Here is a 23,579-nt window from a genome sequence, read left to right on the forward strand (position 1 = left end):
TCATAACCCACTTGAATCAAAGTGTGAAATATGATATATCAAGAACTATGTAATGTTTTGAACAACCAACAATAAAAAAATTTTTTAAATAAACAAATAAATAAATGAAGAGCTCCGGGAACCAGCTTGGCGCACCAGCTCTCTGTCTCTCTACCCCCTCTACTGTCATTCATTTCTCCCCCTTGTATTATTTTCCCCTTTCCCCTCACTTCCTCTTGTATGAAATTTGGATAACCCTGAGGGTCTCCTTCCATTTCCATGCAATTTCCCTTCTCTCTCCCTTTCCCTCCCACCTCTCATCCCAGTTTAATGTTAATCTTCTTCTCATGCTCTTCGTCCCTACTCTGTTCTTAGTTACTCTCCTTATATCAAAGAAGACATTTGGCATTTGTTTTTTAGGGATTGGCTAGCTTCACTTAGCATAATCTGCTCTAATGCCATCCATTTCCCTGCAAATTCTATGATTTTGTCATTTTTTAATGCAGAGTAATACTCCATTGTGTATAAATGCCACATTTTTTTTATCCATTCGTCTATTGAAGGGCATCTAGGTTGGTTCCACAGTCTTGCTATTGTGAATTGTGCTGCTATGAACATCGATGTGGAGCTCTTCATTTAGATCTGAGAATTACCCCAATATCTTTTCTACCACAGTGATACAATAAACTTATACTCGCTTCAGCTAGGTGTTTTTATAACTTGTATCCACGAAAGTACACTAATACAGTTGTTGTGACTGTAGATAAGACATTATCTCTCCCAGGGAAGAGCACAGTCAGTAGATATGGTAAACAAACTCAGCCCCTAATAATAAGTTTTGAAAGTGAGCAACAGATAGGCCCATTTGGAAAAATATTTTGGAAATTAGCATTTTAATATCTTTTGAAAAATCAGAATATTTGAAAATTTTTAGTTCACTATAATCATTAATGTGGATATTTCTCAAAGTGCAGTTAAATATGCTGTAGTTTATGTGATAGTGTATTAACCTAAAATACAAGGGGATATGATCAGAAAGTGAAAAACAGGGCAAGAATGTAATAGTCCTTGATTGTGATTTCTTAGAAATTTGAAAAGGGAGGAAAGGAGTTGAGAGATATAAGGACAAATAACTGCCAAATTTCTGTATCCTCTAAAAAATATTTTTGACTGAATATGGTGGCACATGCTTGTAACCCCAGGGATTGAGAAGGCTGAGGCAGGAGGATGGCAAGTTGGAGGACAGCCTCAGAAAACTTGAGAGATGCTGTCTCACAACAAAAAATAAAAAGGACTGAAGATGTAGCTCAGTGGTAAAGCAGACCTGGGTTCAATCCCCAGTGCCAACAATAACAACTACAACAAAAATATTTTTTTTTCTGTAAATCCAAATACTAGGTTGTTTGTAGTTGTCTACCATTCCACTATTTTTAAATAGGTAAAGATTGATAACAAATGGACAGAAAGTTCTGGGGCATAATGTGGTTACCTTAGTGTGTTTAACTATATTCTATTTGGGTTAAGTGAATTAACTACAGTTAATTCTGTTGATGGTGCAAAAAAGGGCTACCTTGATATGAAAGCCTAACCTTACTATATCATTGTCAAATAAAAAATATAATTTTGAAGGAGTCCTAGGCAAAAGTTTTCTCTTGCAGAGCAGAGATCTTTTAAAAATTACAGAATCTACATTAAAATATTAACATGGTGTCAGACAAAAATTGAAATGCAGATAAAATGCCATGCTATTTTAATTTAATAAAGTATATATTCATAAGGACTTTTTTTTTTACTATTTAATACAGTAACATTAAAATCTAGACTAGGGACATGAAAATATCTTATGACAGTTTTGTAAGAAAAGTGGTTTTATTAGGGCAAACAATAAGATTGTTAATGTCATGAATTAATATTTTATTTTAATTAATTGTGTGATTATTCTTTTAGTATTATGTGGATTCCGTAGCACTTTTGTTTTACAACCTCATTCTTAAAAATTCCAGTGGCTGGTTTTCTTGCATTTCCCTTAATGGTAGTGATCTTAAACAGATCTTCAGTTTGAAATCTGCCAGTTGTTCTAATATAGATGTATAAATATATTTTCTCCAGTTGGCTCTTTATTACAAAGACAGCTTGTTTGTGGGCACCGTCAGGACATCTGCATTTTATTGGACTTAATTTTTAGTAATAAAGACCTCCCACATTACAGATTTTTTCCAGTCTGAATTTGCCTGTGTGGGAAGCAAAAGAACCTGTCAGTCAAGGAAAAAAAGTAAATCCATATGGTGCTGATGATCTGCTTTCCTGGCTGCAATGAAGAAAGAGTTGAGTATAGACAATGCCCCCAGCAGATCTGTTTGTTTTTTTGCTAAAAAGCTTACTGCTGTGGTCAAATATTGTTGTTTCTCTCCAAATCCATATGTTGAAGTGTAATCAACAATATGCCAGTATTAAGAGGTGGGGCATTTGGGAAGTGATTAGGTCATGAAGGCTCCACCCTTGTGTATAGGATGGTGCCATTTAAAGTGGCAAGAGGGAGCTTCTTAGTCCTTTTTGCCCTTGTGCTGTACAAGGATATGTAGCAGGAACCATATATGAGGAATGCACCCTTCACCAGACACTAAATTGGTTGGTACCTTGATCTGGACTTTCCAGCTTTCAGAAGCAATAAATTTATTGTTTATAAACGACTCAGTCTAAGGTATTCTGTTTTAGCCCCCTAACAAAGTCACTTGCTATAATAGCAAAGGTTGGTATTAGCCCCAACCCACTACTGTTGAGCCAGCCTGGTTCATTCATGTACCATGCATCAAGCCATGAATGCTACACCTGAATCATGAGGACACATTCTATTTTGCCTCAATCTTGTTTTGCTTCTTTTGCATGTTTGCCCAGTTCCTGGATCTTGCCACTGTCTTCCACTTTGGGGGTCACTTCTACTCCTTGGACTTGTTTGGTCTTGGTTTTCATAGTCCAATCTTCAGTGCTCTTTATTTGGCTTAAGTTTTCACTCAGCCTTTATGACATGGAGCATGTCAAAAAGTGGTCAAAACATTGTATCTTCAGCTTTATAAAGGTGACAAATAATTGCTAGTAGAACTTGAAGTGATGACAGATCTATATTTTCACAGTTATACATAATTCTTCACAGTGCACAGAATAGACAGGAACTAAAATTTTTTCTTTTGATTGACATCAAAACACTGGGAGCTCATTTCTCCTGGTCAACATCACCAACAGGATGAGGCAGAAATTGGGTATCACATACTCTTTACTATCAGGATTACCTCCTTCAACACAACAACCTGTTAGAGTCTGTAAACAAGTCAAAATAACACCTGGCATTTTGCCAGGGGAATGTTAGAGTTCATAAACAAGTCTGGATGGTGCCTGGCAAAATGCCAGAGGGAGTGGTTTGAGAAGTAACAAAAGCGAGCCATTAAGTGTGGAGATTCCTGATTGGTTGACTGATGTATCTAGTTTATGCTAATTAGATAAGCTGTGTGGAATGTATAAATACTGCTCCTGTCCTGCAATAAACGGCTCCCACTCCTGCTGTATCAACGTACACAAGTTATTCGTCACCCCCCGATTATTTTGCTGCAGCCAGCAGGACTGTGGCAACAACCCACTACCTTGTATTTCTATCCATCTATAGCTCTTTGTTAATTCTGAATTTCAGCCAGAGAGAAGATTCTTCTTTTTCTGCCCTCTGAAGTGTTGGGGGTTGAGCCCAGTGTCTCACATACGCTAGCCAAGTGCTCTTGCATTGAGTTACACCCCTAGCTCAAGATACTGCTTTTTAAGACACTTTTGTGTTTATTGGGTAAATGCAAATTTAGTTTAATAAGTATTTATTGCTGAGGGGATACAAATATTGATAAGACTTATTCTTAAAAATTTTATTATCCAACATAGTGGGTAGAATTGTCCTCCTTTAAGATATGTTTATATCCTAACCCCTGGTGTCTGTGTGTTGTGGTTTGGATATTAGGTGTCTCCGAAAAGCTCTTATGTGAGACAATGCAAGAAGTTTTGGAGGAGAAATGATTGGTTTGCAACCTTAACCTAATTAGTGAATTAGTCCCAGATGGGATTAACCGAGTGGTAACCGAAGGCAGGTTGGGTGTGGCTGGAAGAAGTAGTTCATTGGGGGCTTGGCTGTGGGGTATACATATTGTATCTGGAGAGTGGAGTTTATTCCTCTCTGCTTCCTGGTGGCCATGTGAGCTGCTTCCCTCTGCTACACCATTCTGCCATGTTGTTCTGTCTCACTTTGAGCTGGCCATCTATGAACTAAGACCTCTGAAACCATGAACCCTTAAATACATCTTTCCTCCTTTGAAATTGTTCTGGTTGGGTCTTTTAGTGTCAGGAGTGAAAAAGCTTGTGAATGCAGCCTTTCCTGAAAATAGGTTCTTTGTTTTAATCAATGTTAAGATGAAGTTACACTCTATTAGAGTCTCCCTTAATATAACCTCTGGTGCCTTTATAAGAAGGGGAAATTTGGGCACATAGACACATAGGGAGAATGCTATGTGATGATGGAGTCCAGAGACAGAGAAATGAGTTTATAAGTTAAGAAGTGCTGGCAATCCCCAGAAACAATTAAGAATCAGAGAAGGATTCCTCCTTAGAACCTTGAGAGAAAGGATGGTCCTACTAATAGCTTGATTGCAGACTTCAGGCTTCTAGAACTGGGGGAATAAATACCTGTGGTTTTAAGCCATCCAGTTTGTGGTAATCTGTATGGCAATTTTGGAAAACTAATATACTAGTTAATAAAACAGAAATATGAAGAATAAACTGTAATAGAGGTTCAGAGATATGTGGATACAAAGGAAGGAGATAGCTTTCTCAATGTCATGGGCAGTAATTCTAATTCTTGGAACACCAGGTTTCCTTTGTACAAATTTAGTAACCTATCTGACTCTTTGATTTATTGTGTGTTTTAAAATGAGTCACCTCACCTCTCTGAACCTGTTTTTCATCAGTGAAAGGGGGCTTTGGCTCAACAGATGATTTCTGAAGTCTGCTCCACTTGTAATCTTATGTTTCTAAATCTGTAGCATGTATGATTTTTTTGCCAATAGTGTATGTATAATTTAAGAAGTGGTTAGGCTACGGGGAAGGATTCACTTATGGGATTTAGTGTTCCCTCCTTTTCCTGCCCACCTCACTCTTTAAGAGGTGAGAAGCCTGTGAAAGCACCTTACTCTCCAAGCTGAGACTCATCTTGGGTGTGCACCACACTTTCAGATTAGGAGCTGCTTAAACATCCTTCTTTTTGGCAAGCATATTTGAATAAAGAAATAATTAACACTAATTTCTGTCCATGGACCAATCAACTCAGCAGTTTAGTGGAACAGAGGGAATTCATTTGGTTTCTGGGCAGTCCCTGAACAGGCAGTTTAAACTCTCTAAGCTTGTTTCCTTATCCTTAACATGGCGATAACAATATCATCTTGATGGGTTGTTGAGAGGACGAAATAAATATAAATATACACTTTTTGAAGAGCCTGCTGTCTAGTGGGTGCTTATAAATGTTATTACTTGCTTAACAAAATCGTTGCTTAAAGAAAGGACACTGATGAGCCTCCGGGGTTCTCTGTCTGACACCCTAGCTAGCAGGCGAGTCTGACGCTGGGTGTGCTTTGCACCCACCGGACAGAGGTTTGCAATGTGGGGCAGCCCGGCCCGCGCGCGCAGGCGAGAAGGGCACGGGGGCGGGGCGGGCGGAAGTGCTCGCGCGCCGCTGTCAGCTGCACCGGAAGTTCCTGGCCCGGCCTGGCGGTAACCTTGGGGGGCCTGGCTGCCGCGGCTGCAGTTGCTGGGTGGGCTTAACGAGTCTGCGCCTCAGCCAGGTTAGGCTCGTGAGCTGCCGGAGCCGCCGAGGTTGCACCGGAGTTCGCTGACGTACGCGGGGAGCAGGCACCCGCTCGCGGAGCTGCCCAGCCGACATGTCTCTAGTGGCGGAAGCTTTCGTCTCCCAGATCGCAGGTAGCACGCGTGGCCCGGGACCGTGGCGGGGGCGGCGCGGGGCAGGTGCGGGGAGTTACGTGGGATATCGGACTGGAAAAGCTCCAGCCTTGTGGAGTTGGATGCTGAACCTCGGTCCGGGAATGGAGGCATCCACCGAATACTAGTCTAACTTTACCGATGAGAAAACTGAGGAGGGCACTGGGGCCAAGGTCACTCCGCAGGGGCAGGAGTCCCGTCTGCTTTCCCAGGGCGGTGCTTTGTCCCGCTCCCCAGTCCTTTGGCAGCGGCTGGGGTGTGCGGAGGAGGCCGGGGGTTGCTGTTGAGTTGGGGGCGTGGCCACAGGCCTGGTTGCCCCAGGGCTTCAGTTTAAGAGTGGGGGCGGTCTCTTAGGTCGTGGGACCACAAATTTTAAGTGACTGTCAGTGAGTTGTCCTTGTTACCTCTTGTCATTGAGGTGCCCTCAGGTTCTTGCTTCCTCTTCCACCGACACAATACTACCGTTTATTAAGTCTTGAGGTTCATTGAAATATCTTTAAATCTACATGTACTTTAAAGCAATACCTTTGATTTGTTGGACCGAACTTGACTGCTGGCAATAAGTTTATAGTATTCGTTTTCTTACGGAGGATTTTTATTTATTGTGTTGAAAGAAATTAAATATTAAGAGAGAGACTAATAAGGAGACTAGACATGTGTATCTAGGTGTAGGTTGATGGAGTAAACTTCAGTGTTTTCCATTTAAGAATAATAAATGAGACAGTCACCAGGATAAATAATACATTTGGAAGAAAAAAGTAATATTTTGGAAATGGAAAGTAAGAATGCGTTATACTTTGCCAAAATGTTTTTCACTGCATTTGTGTGAATATCTATTTCTTTTTTCCTTTTCCAGTTAAAATGAATACATTTTTTTTTCCCTAGAAGAAGAGAGAAGTAGCCATGGTGAATTTCATGAAAGCAGGGATCAGACTTACTTTGATCTCCATTGTATCCCAAACCCCTGTTAAAATATCTATGGCATGAATCAATGATCAATCTTGAGATTTCAAGCCATAATTATTTTATTTTTGCCACTTAGGTTTAAAAATAAAAAATCTGGCTCATATAGTTAGATCAGTGACTTGGATTGCTATTACATTAAATCATTTCATAGTGTATGCTGATATTGATATACTGTGTGTATGTACCCAATATGTGACCACCCCCTGCTATTAAGGATCAAATCCAGGGGCACTCCACCACTGAGCTACATTCCCTTTTACTTGGAGACCTGGTTTCCCTCAGTTGCTCAGGCTGACCTTGAACTTGTAATCCTCCTGACTCAGCCTCCCAAGTAGCTGAGATTACAGGCATGTGACATCATTCCATCTGTGTGATTTTATTTTAAAGAGAAAATAATTAATGTTTTTGAATAAATTTTTAGTAAGTTTGAAATTCTGCCTCAATTAGTGAAGTTTAAGAATTGCTAGGAATTTTGCCTGCTATTTTAAGCTGTTTATAGGGATTTATTACTCTAGGAGGAAGCATTTAAAGATGGAGTTCAATAAATGATGTTGGAACAGCTCCTAAGTGATAGCACCACATGAATAAATTTCAGATGGATTAGAGATTTAAATGTAAAATAGCAACACAAATCAAGTTGTAATAAAATAATTGGAAGAAAATAGTAGGAGAAAATACAGGAGATTATTTAGAAAATATAGGACAATGGAAGAGACCTAAGCAGGATACAGAATCCAGATTCCATAAGAGAAAAACTTGGCAGAGTTGGTTGTGGAAAAGTTTTAAGAGCTTTGCATAATGAAAGACATCATAAGTTTAAGACATAATCATACAAATTAAGAAAAAAGCAATTAATTGGAGGGAAAAAAAAAAACAGAATTAAGGCAAGGGACCTGAACAGGCATTTCACAAAAGGGGACTTGCAAGTAGATAATGAATAGATTAACCATCATTAATAGATAATATTCTCACCTAGTTGGATGAACAGAAATGAGTATGATAATTTCTAATATTGACAAGAGCATGGAAAAAACAGTTACCCTGAAATTATTGGTGAGTCTAAATTATTACTGTTTAGGAACTTAATATAGCAGTATTTATTAAAATGTCATCCTCTTACCCAGAAATCCCCCTTATAGGGATTTATATAATGGAAAAATGAGGACCAGTACATAAAGAAATATATACTAATACTAATCGTAGCACTCTTGGTAATAGCAAAAACTAGAAATGTCCTAAATATATATGAAATTACGGTACTGATCTAGCATTCACACTTCTGAGTTGTCTATCCAGAGGAATTGAAATTGGTATGATGAAGAGATATATTTACTCTCATGATCATTGCAAAGCCATTGCAATAGGCAAGATATGGAAGCAACCTGAGTGTCCATCATCAGATGACTGGATAAAGAAAATGTGAGTTGTTGAGACTGGGAATGTAGCTCAGTGGTACTGTGCTTGCCTATTAATGTGTGAGGCCCTGGGTTCAATCCCCAGTATCAAAATACATGATTTATATATACAATGGAATACTATACAGCCTTAATAAAGGAAGTGCTTCCATCATTTGTGATAACATGGATGGAACTGTAGGATGTTATGTTAAGTGAAATCAGATAAGCACAGAAAGATAATTACTGTATGATCTCACTTATATCTGAAATGTAAAAACGTTGTTCTTGTAGAAACAGTAGAAAAGAAGTGGGGAAGGGGTGGGGTATGGGATAGAGAAAGAAGAGATGTTGATCAAAGACTATATTTAGACTGGAAGGATAAGTTTTAGAGCTCTATTGTATTGCATGATGACCACAGTTAATGTGTATTTCAAAATTGCTAAAAGAATAGATTTTTTTAATGTTCTCATTGCACACAAAAAGTTCATGAGGTGATGGCTATATTAATTCATTTGATGTAATCTTTCTGCAATGTATACGTAGATCAAAACATCGTATTTGTCAGATACTAAAAATGAAGAGGTAGACCCTGTTAAATATATTGACTTCAAAGTATGAATCATATTAAGTAAAAGTTATACAGTGGTATATATCATTGTAAGTCTAATAAAGCTTACGTAGACATGTTTATTTTTATTTTATTTTTTGGGGTACCAGGGATTGAACTCGGGGCGCTTGGCCACTGAGCCACATCCCCAACTCTATTTTGTATTTTATTTAGAGACAGGGTCTCACTGAGTTGCTTAGCGCCTTGCTTTTTCTGAGGCTGGCTTTGAACTCAAGTTTCTTCTATCTCAGCCTCCTGAGCTGCTGGGATTACAGGCATATGCCACCATACTGGGTGACATGTTTATGTTTATATAAACAGAAAAACTTGCAGGAGAGTATTCAACTAATTTTCATTAGGAATTTCAAGGTAATAAAGATAGGGTGTTGATGGAGAGTGTAGAAACTTTGTTTCTGAATTATTTAAATTTCTTTAATAGCATATTTTACTTTTGTAAGTTAAATGATTCTAATTTTTTAAATCAAAAAGATTTTTTAATAAGTGAAAAAGGAAAGGCAAACTAAAATAATCATTCATCAAAAATCTTGGGTTTTACTTCTCAGTGACTTATAAATATGACTTAGATGCAACAACTATTTACAGTATTCTGTTTCTGGTAGTCATATGGTTTTCTTCAAGGAGTCAATCTCGAGAAGGGATATATATATATATATATATATATATATATAAGACTATGTGTATATATAGTCTTATTGTAACTAAATGAGTCATTAGGAATTGGTTTTGTTTTGAGAGCACTAATATTTAGCGTATCTAACATTCACTTTATTATTCTTTGGATGGACATGAGATAACATGCTTTTGATATTTCTTTTGGAAACATTTAAAGGCATCTGCCATCTGTCTGTGATATTTTCTTAGTGTCTTCCTTGAGAGCCTTATTCTTAACAACATCATTTTGGAAGCTGTCATAACCTGTATCTGATATGTTCCCCCAAAGGTCCACGTATTAAAGGCTTGGTTGATCCTCAGAGTGTGTGTATTGAGAAGGGGTGGAAACTTTTAAGAGGTAGGACCAAGTGGGGGGTCTTCTGGTCATGCCTTCAAATGGAACTGTGAGATCTACTACTCTGTCTACTACTCATTAGTCTGACTTCCTTGCTCTATCTTTAACTTATTGCTATTACTTTATTTCAAGCTTTTGTTATTTCTCACTTGGATTTCTGTATTAGTATCTGCATTGATTTCATTGCTTTAGGCCTGGCCTTCTTCTTAAAGAGTCTCTGTATTGCAAGCCTCGTGGGTATTTTTGTTTGCTTATTTTTTTTATTTCCATTTTCCTAAAATATTGGGTTGACTTCTCTTGTTTTAATACTTTCATTGATTTACCAGTGTCAGTAGAGTTCAGTGGCATATAAGATGCTCCATGACTAAGTCCAGGTCTCTCTCTCTAGCTTCATCTCTTGTCATTCCTTTCTCTGAATTCCAACCTTCTAAACTATTTGTAGTGTTAAACCTTAGCACATGTTGTTCTTTGTCCAAAATGTTCACTTTATTTAGACATTTCTTAAGATTCTGGACACCATTTGAATAAGTGACATTTTTTCCCCCTGTATATAAGAAAGATTTGTAGTCCCCCCCCCACCCCCATATCAGTAATATAAGGAATAAAGTAAAAATTACCTGGAGTCATGTTGCCCAGATCGACTTTTTTTTTCTCTTTTTTTTCCAGTTCTGGGGATTGAATTCAGGGCCTAGCATACACTAGGCAAATGGCAAATACCCTACCACTGAGCTATAGCCCTAACCTGTAGATTAAGACTTTAAAATCCCATTGTCTTTAAAACTTGGGTGAACAAAGCTGTATCATTCCTCAATTTAAAATATACTGATATAGATTATGTATAATGTGAATACTTTTTTTATAACCTATTTACCTATTTGTCATATTACATATTGGGATCTCTTTTTCATGGCTATGAATGGAATTATACCTCATCATATTGAATGGTTATATAGTATTTAATTGTAGTGATGGAACCATAATTTACTTAATGAGGTGATATTAAGGTGGGTTTTTAGGGTGTTGTATTAATTAATTAAACCTGAGAAGCAGAAGCAGTAGGCTCTCCACCTCTACTTTCCCCCACCCCCTCACACATACACACATAAAAGAAATTGGGTCATGCTGGCCAAGTAAGTTCAAAGTACACAACGCAGGCAGTCAAGATAGCCCTATTTTAAAGGCTTTCATTTGATAATCAGGCCACCTAGCATAATCTACCTTTTGATTAAAGTCAATTAATTAAGGTCCTTAATTATATCCACAAAATCCCTTTATAGCAGCACCTACATTTGTGTTAAAATAAGTGGAAGAAAGTGTTTATGTTGTACAAAATGGCTGTCTCCTCTTGTTTGTCCTCCTGACACCTGCTGTAAAATATCCCTTGTGGGTACCTTAACTAGGGACTTAATAGAAAAGGAATTTTGGCAAATGGCCAACTTGATGTGTGCCAAAGCCATTACCTGTGAATATGATTTTTCTCTGTTGTAAACAGTGCTTGCATATACATATTTTTGCAACTGTATGATAGCAGTATGTGTGTGTTTCCACATGGGATCCAAGTTCTTGGCATCCTGAACAACAAATTGAGCAAGACACACAGAAGCAACAGGCAGAGTAGATTTATTGAAAATCAAAGTATCCTCCATAAAGTAGAAGGGAACCAGCTAAGGGAGAGTGACTCAAGGAACCCATGTCTCAGTGAGCCTTAGTTGCTGAGCTGTGCCTCATTCCCTTCCCACAAACCTGAATGAAGACCATGTCCTATTTGTTTCCATTGGTTTTGCCTAATTAGAATATAGAATTACTATGGTGATGAGCCATTTATGGTAGGAGTTAACCATGGTAATGGAACTATATCATAAACAGGGACATGATGACTTATCTCCTTGTCCTATACTCTGGAGGCATTTTTCTTCTACATTGCTTCTACTGTCTTGACATCCCTAAATTCCTACCTAATATCCAGTAGTTTTTTGGGATAAATTTCTTAAAGGGGAAGAAGAATTTGAATTGTTCTCTTAGCTAGCTATGCAGTACGGAAAGGAATGGTAAATTTTGATTTTGATTGAATAGTTTGGCTCTCCTGATGATGGTAGGCTGAATTTAGAATTTTAAAAGGAGGATAAAAATGGATATTGAATTGTCTTAAAAATTTTTTATGAATAACCTGTATAATTTAGACTTTCACCTGCTTTGTTTTTCTAAATGGCAAGCTTTTCCAGTAAATGAGTTTCTGTCTTTAATTTTTTTTAATAGTCAGTTGGGTATGAATATGTCCTAGGGGAGGACTGAGTAACCCCATTTGGATTTCATGATCATTTCTGGAGTAGTCACTGGCCAAAAGGGTGGAGTATTGTGATTGACAAGCCTGACTTGTCCATCCCTTTGCCAGGAGTGGCTCTAGGTATTAGGATTTCACAGGACCAGCAGATATGCACAAGAGAAGAGAGAGAGATACTGAAAAATCTACTGTAATATCAATCACTTCCTTTACCTTTTTTTTTTTTTTTTGGTCCCAGGGATTGAACCCAGGGGTGCTTAACCACTGAGCCACATCTCCAGCCTTTTTAAATTTTTATTTTGAGACAGAATCTCACTAGATTGCTTAGGGCATCACTAAATTGCTGAGGCTGGCCTTGAACTTGGTGATCCTCCTGCCTCAGCCTCCAGAGCTGCTGGGATTACAGGTGTGTGCCACCTTGCCCAGTACTTCCTTTACCTTTTGTATCCTTCGTGGATCATACAGTGAGAGTCATGCCTGTTTTTTTTTCTTTTTTTGTTGATGGAGCTTTATTTTTAAATTTAAATTTTTTTTTTTTTAATTTTGGGGGGCATACCGGGGATTGAACTCAGGGACACTCAATCACTGAGCAACATCCCCAGCACTATTTTTTGTATTTTATTTAGAGACAGGGTCTCACTGAGTTGCCTAGTGCCTCGCTTTTGCTGAGGCTGACTTTGAACTCGAGATCCTCCTGCCTTCACCTCCTGAGCCTCTGCTATTACACCATCAAAGACCTGGGTTCTTATGCAGCTCCTTGCTCTATGACCTTGGGCAAAGTACTTGCCTTTTTAAGCCTAGTTTTCTCTTGTAAAATGGTAAATAGTATATGTTTTTTTTTGAAGATAAGGTGAAGAAATATCTAAAATACTAGGCACTGTGTCTGGCACATAGGAAATACCTAATAAATGTTCATGAATATTTTTAGCTGCTTTCCTATCATTGTTTTTCTTCTTGGTTTTGCCTCTAACTTCCTGTGTATAGACGAAATTTCTGTAAAGCTTTTAGAAGTTATTTGTAAATAGGAAACAATTCATTTCAATAACATGAAACATCTACAGTTATTGCAGTTACTAAAGTTGATCTTAGTAATTTATCCTCTGATAATAAATTACTATAGGATATTTATTTCATGATTTTGTATTTGATGTGCTTCAGCCATATTTATCTTTATTATAAAATTGAATCTTGGTATAGGTTGTAATAGAGGCAACTAATTAGACATAGCTGGTTACCAATAATAAGAGTAACCTTTCTTTTTTTTTTCTTAAGGTACAGTGCCAAATGATTTATTTTCATGATTGCTAATATTAGCAATTTAATATTATTAGAAAGGTGTTATTATAGTTAAGAAAATTGAAGTTCAGTTAGATACTAGAGTGTAAAGGTTAGGTAACAAAGTTTTGGGAGGAAACAGTTCTAAGCTCAGCTTTACTTCTTGTTCAATGATGTTGGGTAGGCCTTTCTAGTCCTCAGTTTCCTCATTTGTATGAGGCATATTTTGCATATTAATCACCTTGTGTAAGGTGATACATAATAAATACTTAATACATAAAACTTTCCATTATTGTCCAAAAGCTTTTTTACATTGTAGTAAAGGGGTCTTTTGAAGATGTTACTTTCCAGTGTCTGAGATTCCATTACTATTTTGCATAGCAGGAAATACGCAGAGTATTCTTATTTTTTTTTATTCTTATATCATCTTTTCTGAATTAGTACTTAACCTGAACCTTGCAAGTGTTATGTATCTAGATGCTTATTATTATTATTATTATTATTATTATTTTATAGTACTGGGGATTGAATCCAGGTATGTTCCACCAGTGAGTTATATCCCAAGTCCTCTTTTTGTTTTTATTTTGAAATAGGTTCTCACTAAGTTGCCAGGCTGGTCTTGAACTTGGCATTCTCTTGCCTCAGCTTCTTGGTCACTATAATTAGAGGCGTGTGCCATTGTCCCTGGCTAGCTTTGCTGTATTGTAAACATATCAGTTAATTCATCACACTGTAATTTACTAATCTTTTGAAATTTGGGCAAATGTTTGTTACTTTCTTTTGTGTTTTTAGTTCCCCCCGCTTCTGGTGCTGGGGCTCAAACCCAGGGTCTCATGCGTACTAGGCAAGTGTTCTACCACTGAGCTATATCCCAAGTTCATGAGTTTTAGATTTAAACTTAAAAGATTTTGGTGACAATCCCCTGGAAAATTTGTCAGTTTTACTTCTGTGTAGACTTTTGAGTTATTAATGTTATTTCAAGTCTCGCATATTTGAAAGAAAATGTCAAAGTACTTAACATTTTCAAACATTTAAAAAATATCTTGATCAGCAGTTAGTTATTAGATAGACTGAAGATTGCAAATAGAGATGATGAGATCTTGAAAATTTAGGCAGTCATTTTTGTTTAAAGACAGAAGTTACAATATTCAGCAATTTAGCTATAGACATTTATATGTAGAAGAGAAGCATTTGCCTTACCAGTAAGAGAAATGTGCACTTTATTTTTTATTGCTTTGCAAATGATCCTCTACTCTGTTCTTGAACACTTTTCTTATTTTTGTATGCTCTAAATGAATCATGGGTTTGAACTTTTTTACATCAGTAATAAAAATGAAATTTGATTAGTTAGTAATAAAGAAGGTTCTTTTCATAAAAACAATCATTTTATCATGACAATTCCCATTAACTCTGACCGTGCTAGCAAAATAGAAACCATAAAATGCATTTCATTGTACTTGTTCACTTAGCAGTGTTTTTGTGCTGATTATATATTTTTATCCTAAGAAATTGTATAAGCCAAAGAAATTTTGGATTTAAAAATAAGACTTTTGGTGGTTATGTTTATCCGAGTGGATACAGTATTCTTAGATACAATGGAATTTCCCCTCACGTATTATATTTCTTTACTTGGTCAACCTAGAGCACTGATTAGAACTTTATAATAAGTTGTATCATTTGTTTAACATGAAGAGGACATCATTATCTAAGTATTTGTTTCTGTAAAGTAATATTGGCAGCTGACTAATGATCAGAACTTTTGTTAACCTCCTTTGTTTTTGATCATTAGTCTTTATCAGAAAATGTTTTGGCCTTGTGAATTATGAATAATGTTTCTAACTTGTTTATTTTATGAATTTAGAAAAATAATTTTATGTCAGTAAGAAACAACAAAAATAAAAGTTGCTGTGCTTGCAATTATATATTGTTATCATTGTTATTATTACTATTCATCAGTTAAGATTCTAATTTGGCTAGTGATGAGAACTAGTTACATTAGATTAACTGGTAATTGGTCTTTCTTCTTGAGGTTTTGAATTATTCTTTAACTATTTTCTCTCTCTCTTTTGGCACTGGGGATTGAACCCAGGAGTGCTTTACTACTGAACTACATCCCCAGCCTTTTTAATTTCAATACAGGGTCTTGCTAAGTAGGTTAGGGCCTTGCTGAGTTGCTGAGGCTGGACTTGAACTTGTGATCTCCTATCTCAGCCTCCTGAGTTCTTGGGCTATTTTCTTTCTTTATTAGCAAGGGTTTCCCAGAAGGAGTTATTCAGGTTATTGGCTCATGTGATTTTGGAGGTTGAGGTGTCTTGTAGTAGTCTGTCTGCAAGGTATAGACCCTGGGGTGCTGATAGTGTGGCTCAGTCTCAAGGCCTCAGAACCACGGTAGCCCATGTTGTAACACAACTTCAGTCTGAAGGTGAAGGAAACAGGACCCAGCTCCAGGAGAAAGAGGGGCAGTGTGGGTATTAGAGTTGGTGGGGGTCGGGGGTGGGGGGAGATGAACTGACTTTCTCCTGCCTTTTTATTTTATCTGGCCCTCCAGCTGATTGGATGGTGCCTGCCTACATTGAAGGCAGATCCTCCTTACTCAGTGCTTAGACTCAAACACCAGTCTTCTCTGGAAACACCCTCATAGGCACATCCAGAAATAATGCTTTACCAATTCTCAATATTCTTGATCCAGTCAAATTGACCACTAAAATTAACCTGTATACTCCCCAGAGAGATTTTCTTCTTGCCATGTATTTTATACTTATTTTCCCATACTGTAATTTGGTGACTGTTAGGAAAATATAAAGTTATTTTATTTTAGTATTAACAAACATTTAAAAAGGGAGATCTGTTTTAAAAGCCATGGAATACATGTTAAAGACAAATATTTGTATTTTATTTACTGTTTTGGATTATCTTTGTATCATAGGTAATTGGCTTTATTGGTCTGCCTTTTATGAAAAGATGTGGTAAGATTTGAATTAAGATAGTCATTAAATCATATTTTTCTATTGGATTTTATTTTTTTTCCTTACTCCCTGAGTAATGTGGCAACTACTATTCAGACCAGATTTTAATGCTATAAGTAAGGCATTATAGTTGCTCTGTACCAAATTCTGAAGACTAGAGGCCAAGGAATTATAGTGATTTGGGGAAGAAGTTGGAGATAGATAAAAGATTTCAGGAAAGTAATGTTTAAAGGTAATGGATTAGTAGAATGAAACTGGAGGGAAAACAGAAATGTCTAAATCATGTCTAAATCATCAAAATGGAATTTATAAACATAATGTGGTCAAGAGTTTGGTAATTGATTTGGGTGAACAGGGAATTCTATGGCTTTAGATGAATCAGCATTTAATTTTATCTTTGTGATAAGTGTGTGACTAACAGTAACTATCAAAACTCTTAATTGTTAAGTTACCACTGTAGTTTAACAAACCACTCCAAATTTAAGGGTGCAGAACAGCCATTTTATTATATTCAGGGATCCCATAGGTCAGTAATTCAGATGAGGCATAGGAAAGAAGTTTATCTCTACTTTAGGATGTCTGGGTCCTCAGCTGGAAGATCCAAAGAAATGATCCAGTGAGGACTGGATACGTGTCTGACAGTTGATTCTGGGTAGGACTTCAGCTGAGGCTGTAGAATGCCTATACAAGTCTTCTCTCTTTACCTGGTCTTGATTCCTCATATCTTGGTGGCCTCAGAATAGTCAGACTTTTTATGTGGTGATTCAGTTCTCTAGAGGCAAGTGCCCAAGCTAGAAAGATAAAAGCTGCATCACATTTTATGACCTAGTCTTGGATGTCATGTAGCGTTAACTGCTATCAAATTGTTGGTGACAGTAGTTACAAGGTTGTTCAGATTCAAGGGGAGAATTAGATTTCATTTCTTGATGTGGAAGTGGTAAGGTTCTAAGGCTTATAGGCCATTTTTAAGAAATATAAGCTGCTACAGTAACTAAGGAGGTAATGTTACTGGTATAGAGGGTCTAGCTAAACCTGCTTAATTAGAGGTAGGAACTGATTAGTTCCATTCGCCGCTCAGTAGAAGTTCTAAAATGGGGTGGGGGAGGATGGGAGGTGGGAATGAATGGAGTATGTAGTATTGTCCATTAAAATCAACTATCTTTGAAACTCTATGAAAGTAAAAATGTCTGCCTTATGTGGTACCCCTGCCCCAACAAACATGCATGCACATACATTCACCTTTGTTCTCACCAAAGCCTCCCCCTCCCTCTTTTTTTGTTGTTGTTCTTGTGCTGAGGATTGATTCCAGGGTCTCTTGTATGCTAGGCAAACGCTCTACCATTGAGTTAACATCCCTAGCTCATCAAAGGATTATTATATGGAAAGGTTGGGTGTGGGGTGCTAAAGCAGGTATATTTTTTAAACACTCCAAAGATGAAGAAAGTGAATCCTTGAGTTTATACTGTTGAATTTAGTTGTTGAGATACTACTGTTTCCTAATTTGTTTCGCTGTTTTTGTTTTCAGTTAGAGCAGTTTTTTTGAAGGTTAAGATTGTTTTAGGCTTTAGAGAGCAAAAAGCTGCTTGTATTTTCTAGAAAATATATTTATTGAATACCTGATTTGTGGTAGGTGGTTGGCCAGGTGTTTGGTCTACAAAAACAAATATCACAATTCTTGCCTTTGATGAACTTAGATTCTTGTGTAGGATATATCTATTGAAATAGATAATTTCAGTATAAAGTGGTATGTTTTGTAGAAATCTCTAGAGACAACTAATTCAGGAACCCTCTGCTGAGCATTTAATTCCTAAAAGTGAATTAGGGGTGTTAGGATTTTGGTAAACATCTTAACTCTTGTCCCTACCCATTACCTCCTATCTGATTATTCCAATTATTTTTTGGACCCAATTCAGATTTCATATCCTCGTAGGAATGCATTCCTGTCATCCTCAGGTGGACATAGTTATTTCTTCAAGCCCCTATAGGTCCATTGTTTATGTTAGTTTCTGTGAGCTAGAGACTATATAGGTCACTTACATAGTTTATCTGATTTTATTCTTTCAATAACCTTAGAAAATATTTCCTTCCTTCATAGTGAGGTGATTGAGGTAAGAAGAGGTTAAGCAACTTTGCCAAGGTCATTCAGATAATAAGTTTAGAATTGGAAGAACTCATGTATATCTATCTCCAAGACCTAAAATTTCCCCTGTACTACCTGTATTAACTGATTTGTATTGTAAATGGTTGTCATCTTTTCTTCCCACCTCTTTTTCTTGCCTCTCACCCACTCAACATAATTAGCTCCTAGAGTATAATGACAGTTTGACATTCATCTTTGTCTGTATCATTATAGTCACAGTACATTTTGTACATTTAATACCTGTTTGTTCAGTTAAATGTCTTTAAAATTTTTAGGGGGAATCTTTGAGAATTTTCCACTCCTATCTATGTATTTATGAAGGAATAAATGACAAGTCAGATCATAAATAACAAGTCAGATTCTCTATAGGGGATCATTTCTTTCATACCAGCCTGAGAGGTAAGGGAAGAGGAATAGTTTTTTGTTACCTAGCTTGAGGTTAGATAACAAGTATGTATGTAAAGTATTTGGAACACTGAGATAGTAGGTACTTAACAATGGCTGTTATTACAATTATTGTATTTGGTTTTGAGTAGTGGGAAGAACTGCTTCTTAATTTGAGAGATATCTGTTTTCTATTCTGTAGGATTAAATTCAGAGAACCATAGAACTGTTGCACCTTGAAGGTTAAGAGTATTGTAGTTGTGTCGGGCTGGTTTTCTTTTAATCTCTTTTTGACTGGATGTTGTAGTTTTAATCTTAACCAGCTGTGTTTGTATAGTTCTGCTATTGATTTCATACTATTTTCGACTTCTGAGAGAGCTCAGACATGGTGTCTGAACTACTTCTTTTTTGAATTACAGGTTTCCATTTAAAAAAAGAGAATTCCGATTTTAAGACCTAGCTTCAAGGCTCTTACCTATTAACTGAGATAATCAGTTGATGAGCTACATCCCCAGCCTTTTTTAAAAAAATTATTTTTTAGTTTTATAGGGACCCAATATCTTTATTTTATTTTTATGTGGTACTGAGGATTGAACCCAGTGCCTCACACATGCTAGTCAAGCACTCTACCACTGAGCCAAAATCCAAGCTTTCCCCAGCCTTTTTTATTTTTTGTTTTGAGACAGGGTTTCAATAATTTGATCAGGCTGACCTTATACCTGTGATCTTTCTGCCTCAGTGTTCCAAGTCTCTGGGATTATGGGTGTGTACCACTGCACTGACCAACCTAGATCCTTTTTATACTGAAGTAAAGTCTAAACATAACCATTTAAGGACATGACATTCATACTTTTTTAAAAAAAAGAATGGAAGATTTTAAATTTAGCTTTGGCCTGAGTTATTGGCTTATTAATACTATGAATTTGTTTTCCTGATCCTGTTAACCTCCAAAGTTTGTCAGTATTATTAAATTGATTCTTGAATATCATGTTGAAATTGATTTCTAGTTACACTTAAATAGGTTTAGATGGCTCATGTTCAAATCTCATAATTATTTAATTATTTTTATCTTGCTTATTTATTATATTTAATATTAAAAAACTGTCATTTAACCACTTTGGTTCTAAAATGTTTGTGGCCACAGTTCATTAATCTTAAAAGTTTAATCTTGAAGATTACAAAATTGCAACCTATTTCTAAAGTATGTTTAAAACACATCTTTAAGCCATATTCACAAATAAGAGTCAAAAACCTTTTGAATAAAATTAATCTATACAGATCCTCACTATTACTTTCTTTGAGCCAAATGAATGAAAGAAATGAAAAGAACTTAAATCTTATTTCAAGTGCTATCTATAACCCTCATACCCGCTCCAATGTATGTGGTTCAAAGACCATCTGTATCAGATTTACTAGGAGTGCTTGTTGTAGTATGATTCTCTGTCCTGATCTCTACAGTATCAGAGTCTCTTTGAGTTTTGGATTTGGTGGGAATATATAACTTTACTAAGTTCCTCAAGTGATTCTTATACAGTGAGGACTGAAAACTACTGTTGGAAGGTGATTTTAATTGCTTTAATTGTAATAATGATGACCCAAGAATCTATTTGTTGGGTTTAGGTGTATGTTCACTGATCCTGGAGGTGGACTTAATTTAAGTCCTGTCATTTGTTACCACTGACTTCTGTTGAATAACTTGTATCTCAGTTTTCTCATTATAAAATAGAGATAATAATAGGGTCTACATTATGAAGTTGTTGTAGTTCCTGTGTTCCAGCACTTCACTATTATAAATGCAGAATGTTCTGTTTATCTTGACTTTATCGAGGTATAATTTATTTAACCTTCATTGTATTATTTAATGCTTTCTTTTAGTTTATTTACATTGTTATCTGTTTCCACAATCTGATTTTAGATTTCCAACACCTCCAGAAGAAATCCCTTGGCCATTTATAATCACCCAACTCCACCACCCCCAATTTCCATTTCTAGCTTGGGTCAACTAGTAATTTTCTTTCTGTTTCTGTAAATTTGCCTATTCTGGATATGTCATATAAATGAAATCATAAATATATATATTTTTTGTTGTTGGCTTTTTTATGGGCATAATGTTTTTGAAGTTCTTTCATGTTGTAACATGTATCATGCTTGTAGTTTGTTCATTTTTGTAGCATGTAGCTGCTTTGTGAAATAGTATTCCATTGTATGGATGTCATGTTTTGTTGATACATTCAGCAGTTGACTTAACATTTTGGTTGCTTCTTCTTTTTGACTATTGTTGTTAAGAGTGCTATGAACATTCATGTATGTCTTTGTGTGGATGTGTTTCCACACAAGAGTGGAATTGCTGAGTTGTATAATTCTGTTTTTCATTTTGAGAACTTTTTATGGTCCAACCAGCAATATAGAGTTCAGATTTCTCCACATCCTCTAAACATTTGTTATTGTCTGTGTGGTTGATTTTAGTCTTTCTAATGGGTGTGAAGTGGTATGTCATTGTGGTTTTGATTTTCATTTCCCTAATGAGTAATGATGTTGGAGATCTTTCCTGTGCTTGTTAGCATTCAGGTAGCTTCTTTGGAGAAATGTCTATTCATATTCTTTGTCCAACTAAAAAAATTGGATTATATTTTCTTTTTATCATTGACTCATAGTTCTTTTTATGTTCTGTAAATAAGCTGTAATGAGTCTTGAGGAATCCTAAATGCTTTTGTCGTCATCATTATCACCTGTCTAGGTAGAAGTCTAGGAAGTGTTTGATCATAAGGAGATGGATCCTCATTCTTATCTAGTTTTATTTGGGCCCCAATTTGGATTGTGAGGGGGGAAGTTCTACCCTCTGATAGTTTCCTACATTTTCAGTCTGTATTCTTTGTGTCTTCTGCTTCCAGAGGGGCAGGGTGTTAGGACCCATCTCTCCTGGTTATTAATTCTGCTGCATCATTTGTTCATGTGACTTGCTTTGGGTCATTCTAATCTTTTGTTTATTATTTGTTCTAAATGAATGGGTGGTTGGAGGTATTGATGAGTGATTTGTGGAATATTATTTGAGTTACTTGCCAGTAAATTGACATTCATTTGATATTTTGGAGATTGTGCTCTGTTGTATATATTTTTCTTTGTTCTTATGTAATGTGTACTCCAAACAGAATCAAGCCTTTGTATAGGTATGCTGATAATATTTATTGTCCTAATGAGGCAGACTACAGTATCTGTTAAGAGTTTTTAAGTTGAGACATTATAAATGTAACATGTGGAGATAGGTCTCTAAATTGTAGTTCCTTAAGGGCAGTTGTTGGTTTTCTTTATAAATTGTGTCTTTGGCACTTAGAATGGTGTGTGGCACATGGCATGCAGTGAATATATTGAATGGCTAAATTTACTTTCTGAAATGAGAACTATGTATTATATACTATATGTGTTTATATATATGTATTTATATATAACCAGCAATAATGGCTTTACAATGGCCTCTAATGTCAGCCAACAAATTTCTTTTTCTTAAGGACTTAGAATAACTTGTAGCCAAAAGAATAGGTCTAATCTAAATCTTCTTCCAGAAGAATCTTCTTTCAGAGGCAGGAATCCTTTTCAATTATGCTTCTCTAGACTGTCTTAGAATGTCACCTTCTTGCTTGAGGGAACCCCCCCCCCCTTTTAACCTAATGTAGTCTTTTGTCTTTGAATCTGCACTTACTTATAGTATATTAAGTTGCCTTACCACTGTGCTACATAAGACTGCCTGCCTGTTTTGTAGGTTTATGGAAATGACAAGTGTGACCTTGCACTTCTCCAGTCTTCAACATTAGCCAATTTCTGACACAAACTGATCTCTGATTGTTGAGGTGATGGGAGAACTCCTTTTGTGGGAAAAGTCACTTTTTCTTAAGCATCCTGTATAATATCTTTAAACCTCTCAGTAGCTTCGAAACAGTAGTTTTAGCATTATTATTTAATCATTTCATGATTATTATTATCTGGAACATAATGTTATCTTTGATTTCTACTGTAGTTTGCAGGTGGAATTGTCGAACCTAATACATAGTTCCTAAAATTCCAGTTTTGATGGTCCTATATTATACTTTAAGCCTAAACATCTTGAAAATTTATTTTAAATGGTGCCTTAATATTATAATTGCCTAAAACTTGGTGGGTTTTAGAATTATTGTCTATGTTGATATCTCCGAGATCATCAGTATAGTAACTATGTCAAATTAGCAAATTTATTTCCTTTTCTTATGTGTCTTGCAGTAACTTGTCCATGTTTAAGAGCTGCCAAATGCTCTTTGAGCATTTTGTTATATTAAAGTAGTATTTGCATTTACACCTTTGGCAGAAAGCCATCTAAATTTGGAGATAGGCTACACGTGTTTCTTATTCTTTTAATGTAACACTGTCTAAATAGTCTTGCTAGGCTAAAGAGATGACATCTATGAGCTTCTAGAATCTAGTTGCCTAAGGATAAACTGAGTTTGACTTCATTAGTGCACAAATGATAGGTTTGTGTAGAGTTATTATAGCATTAATCAATTTGATGGA

General features: G+C 36.2%; 1 protein-coding gene across 2 annotated transcripts in view; it reads left to right on the forward strand.

The window, feature by feature from the left end:
• Positions 1–5,728: 5,728 nt before the first annotated feature.
• Mtx2 (metaxin 2) overlaps positions 5,729–23,579 on the forward strand; it is a 56,524-nt gene continuing 38,673 nt past the window's right edge. Inside the window, exon 1 of one of the 2 annotated variants that reach the window (XR_007351001.1) lies at positions 5,729–5,979. Coding sequence is in view for 1 of the 2 variants with exons in the window: in XM_015479348.2 (XP_015334834.1) it covers positions 5,940–5,979 (40 nt within the window). In the remaining variant the exon portion in view is untranslated. The remainder of the gene's footprint in view (positions 5,980–23,579) is intronic. The other variant, XM_015479348.2, reaches the window with a different exon arrangement.

This window comes from Marmota marmota, unplaced genomic scaffold (genome assembly GCF_001458135.2).
Source record: "Marmota marmota marmota unplaced genomic scaffold, marMar, whole genome shotgun sequence".
Classification (NCBI taxonomy): Eukaryota; Metazoa; Chordata; class Mammalia; order Rodentia; family Sciuridae; genus Marmota; species Marmota marmota.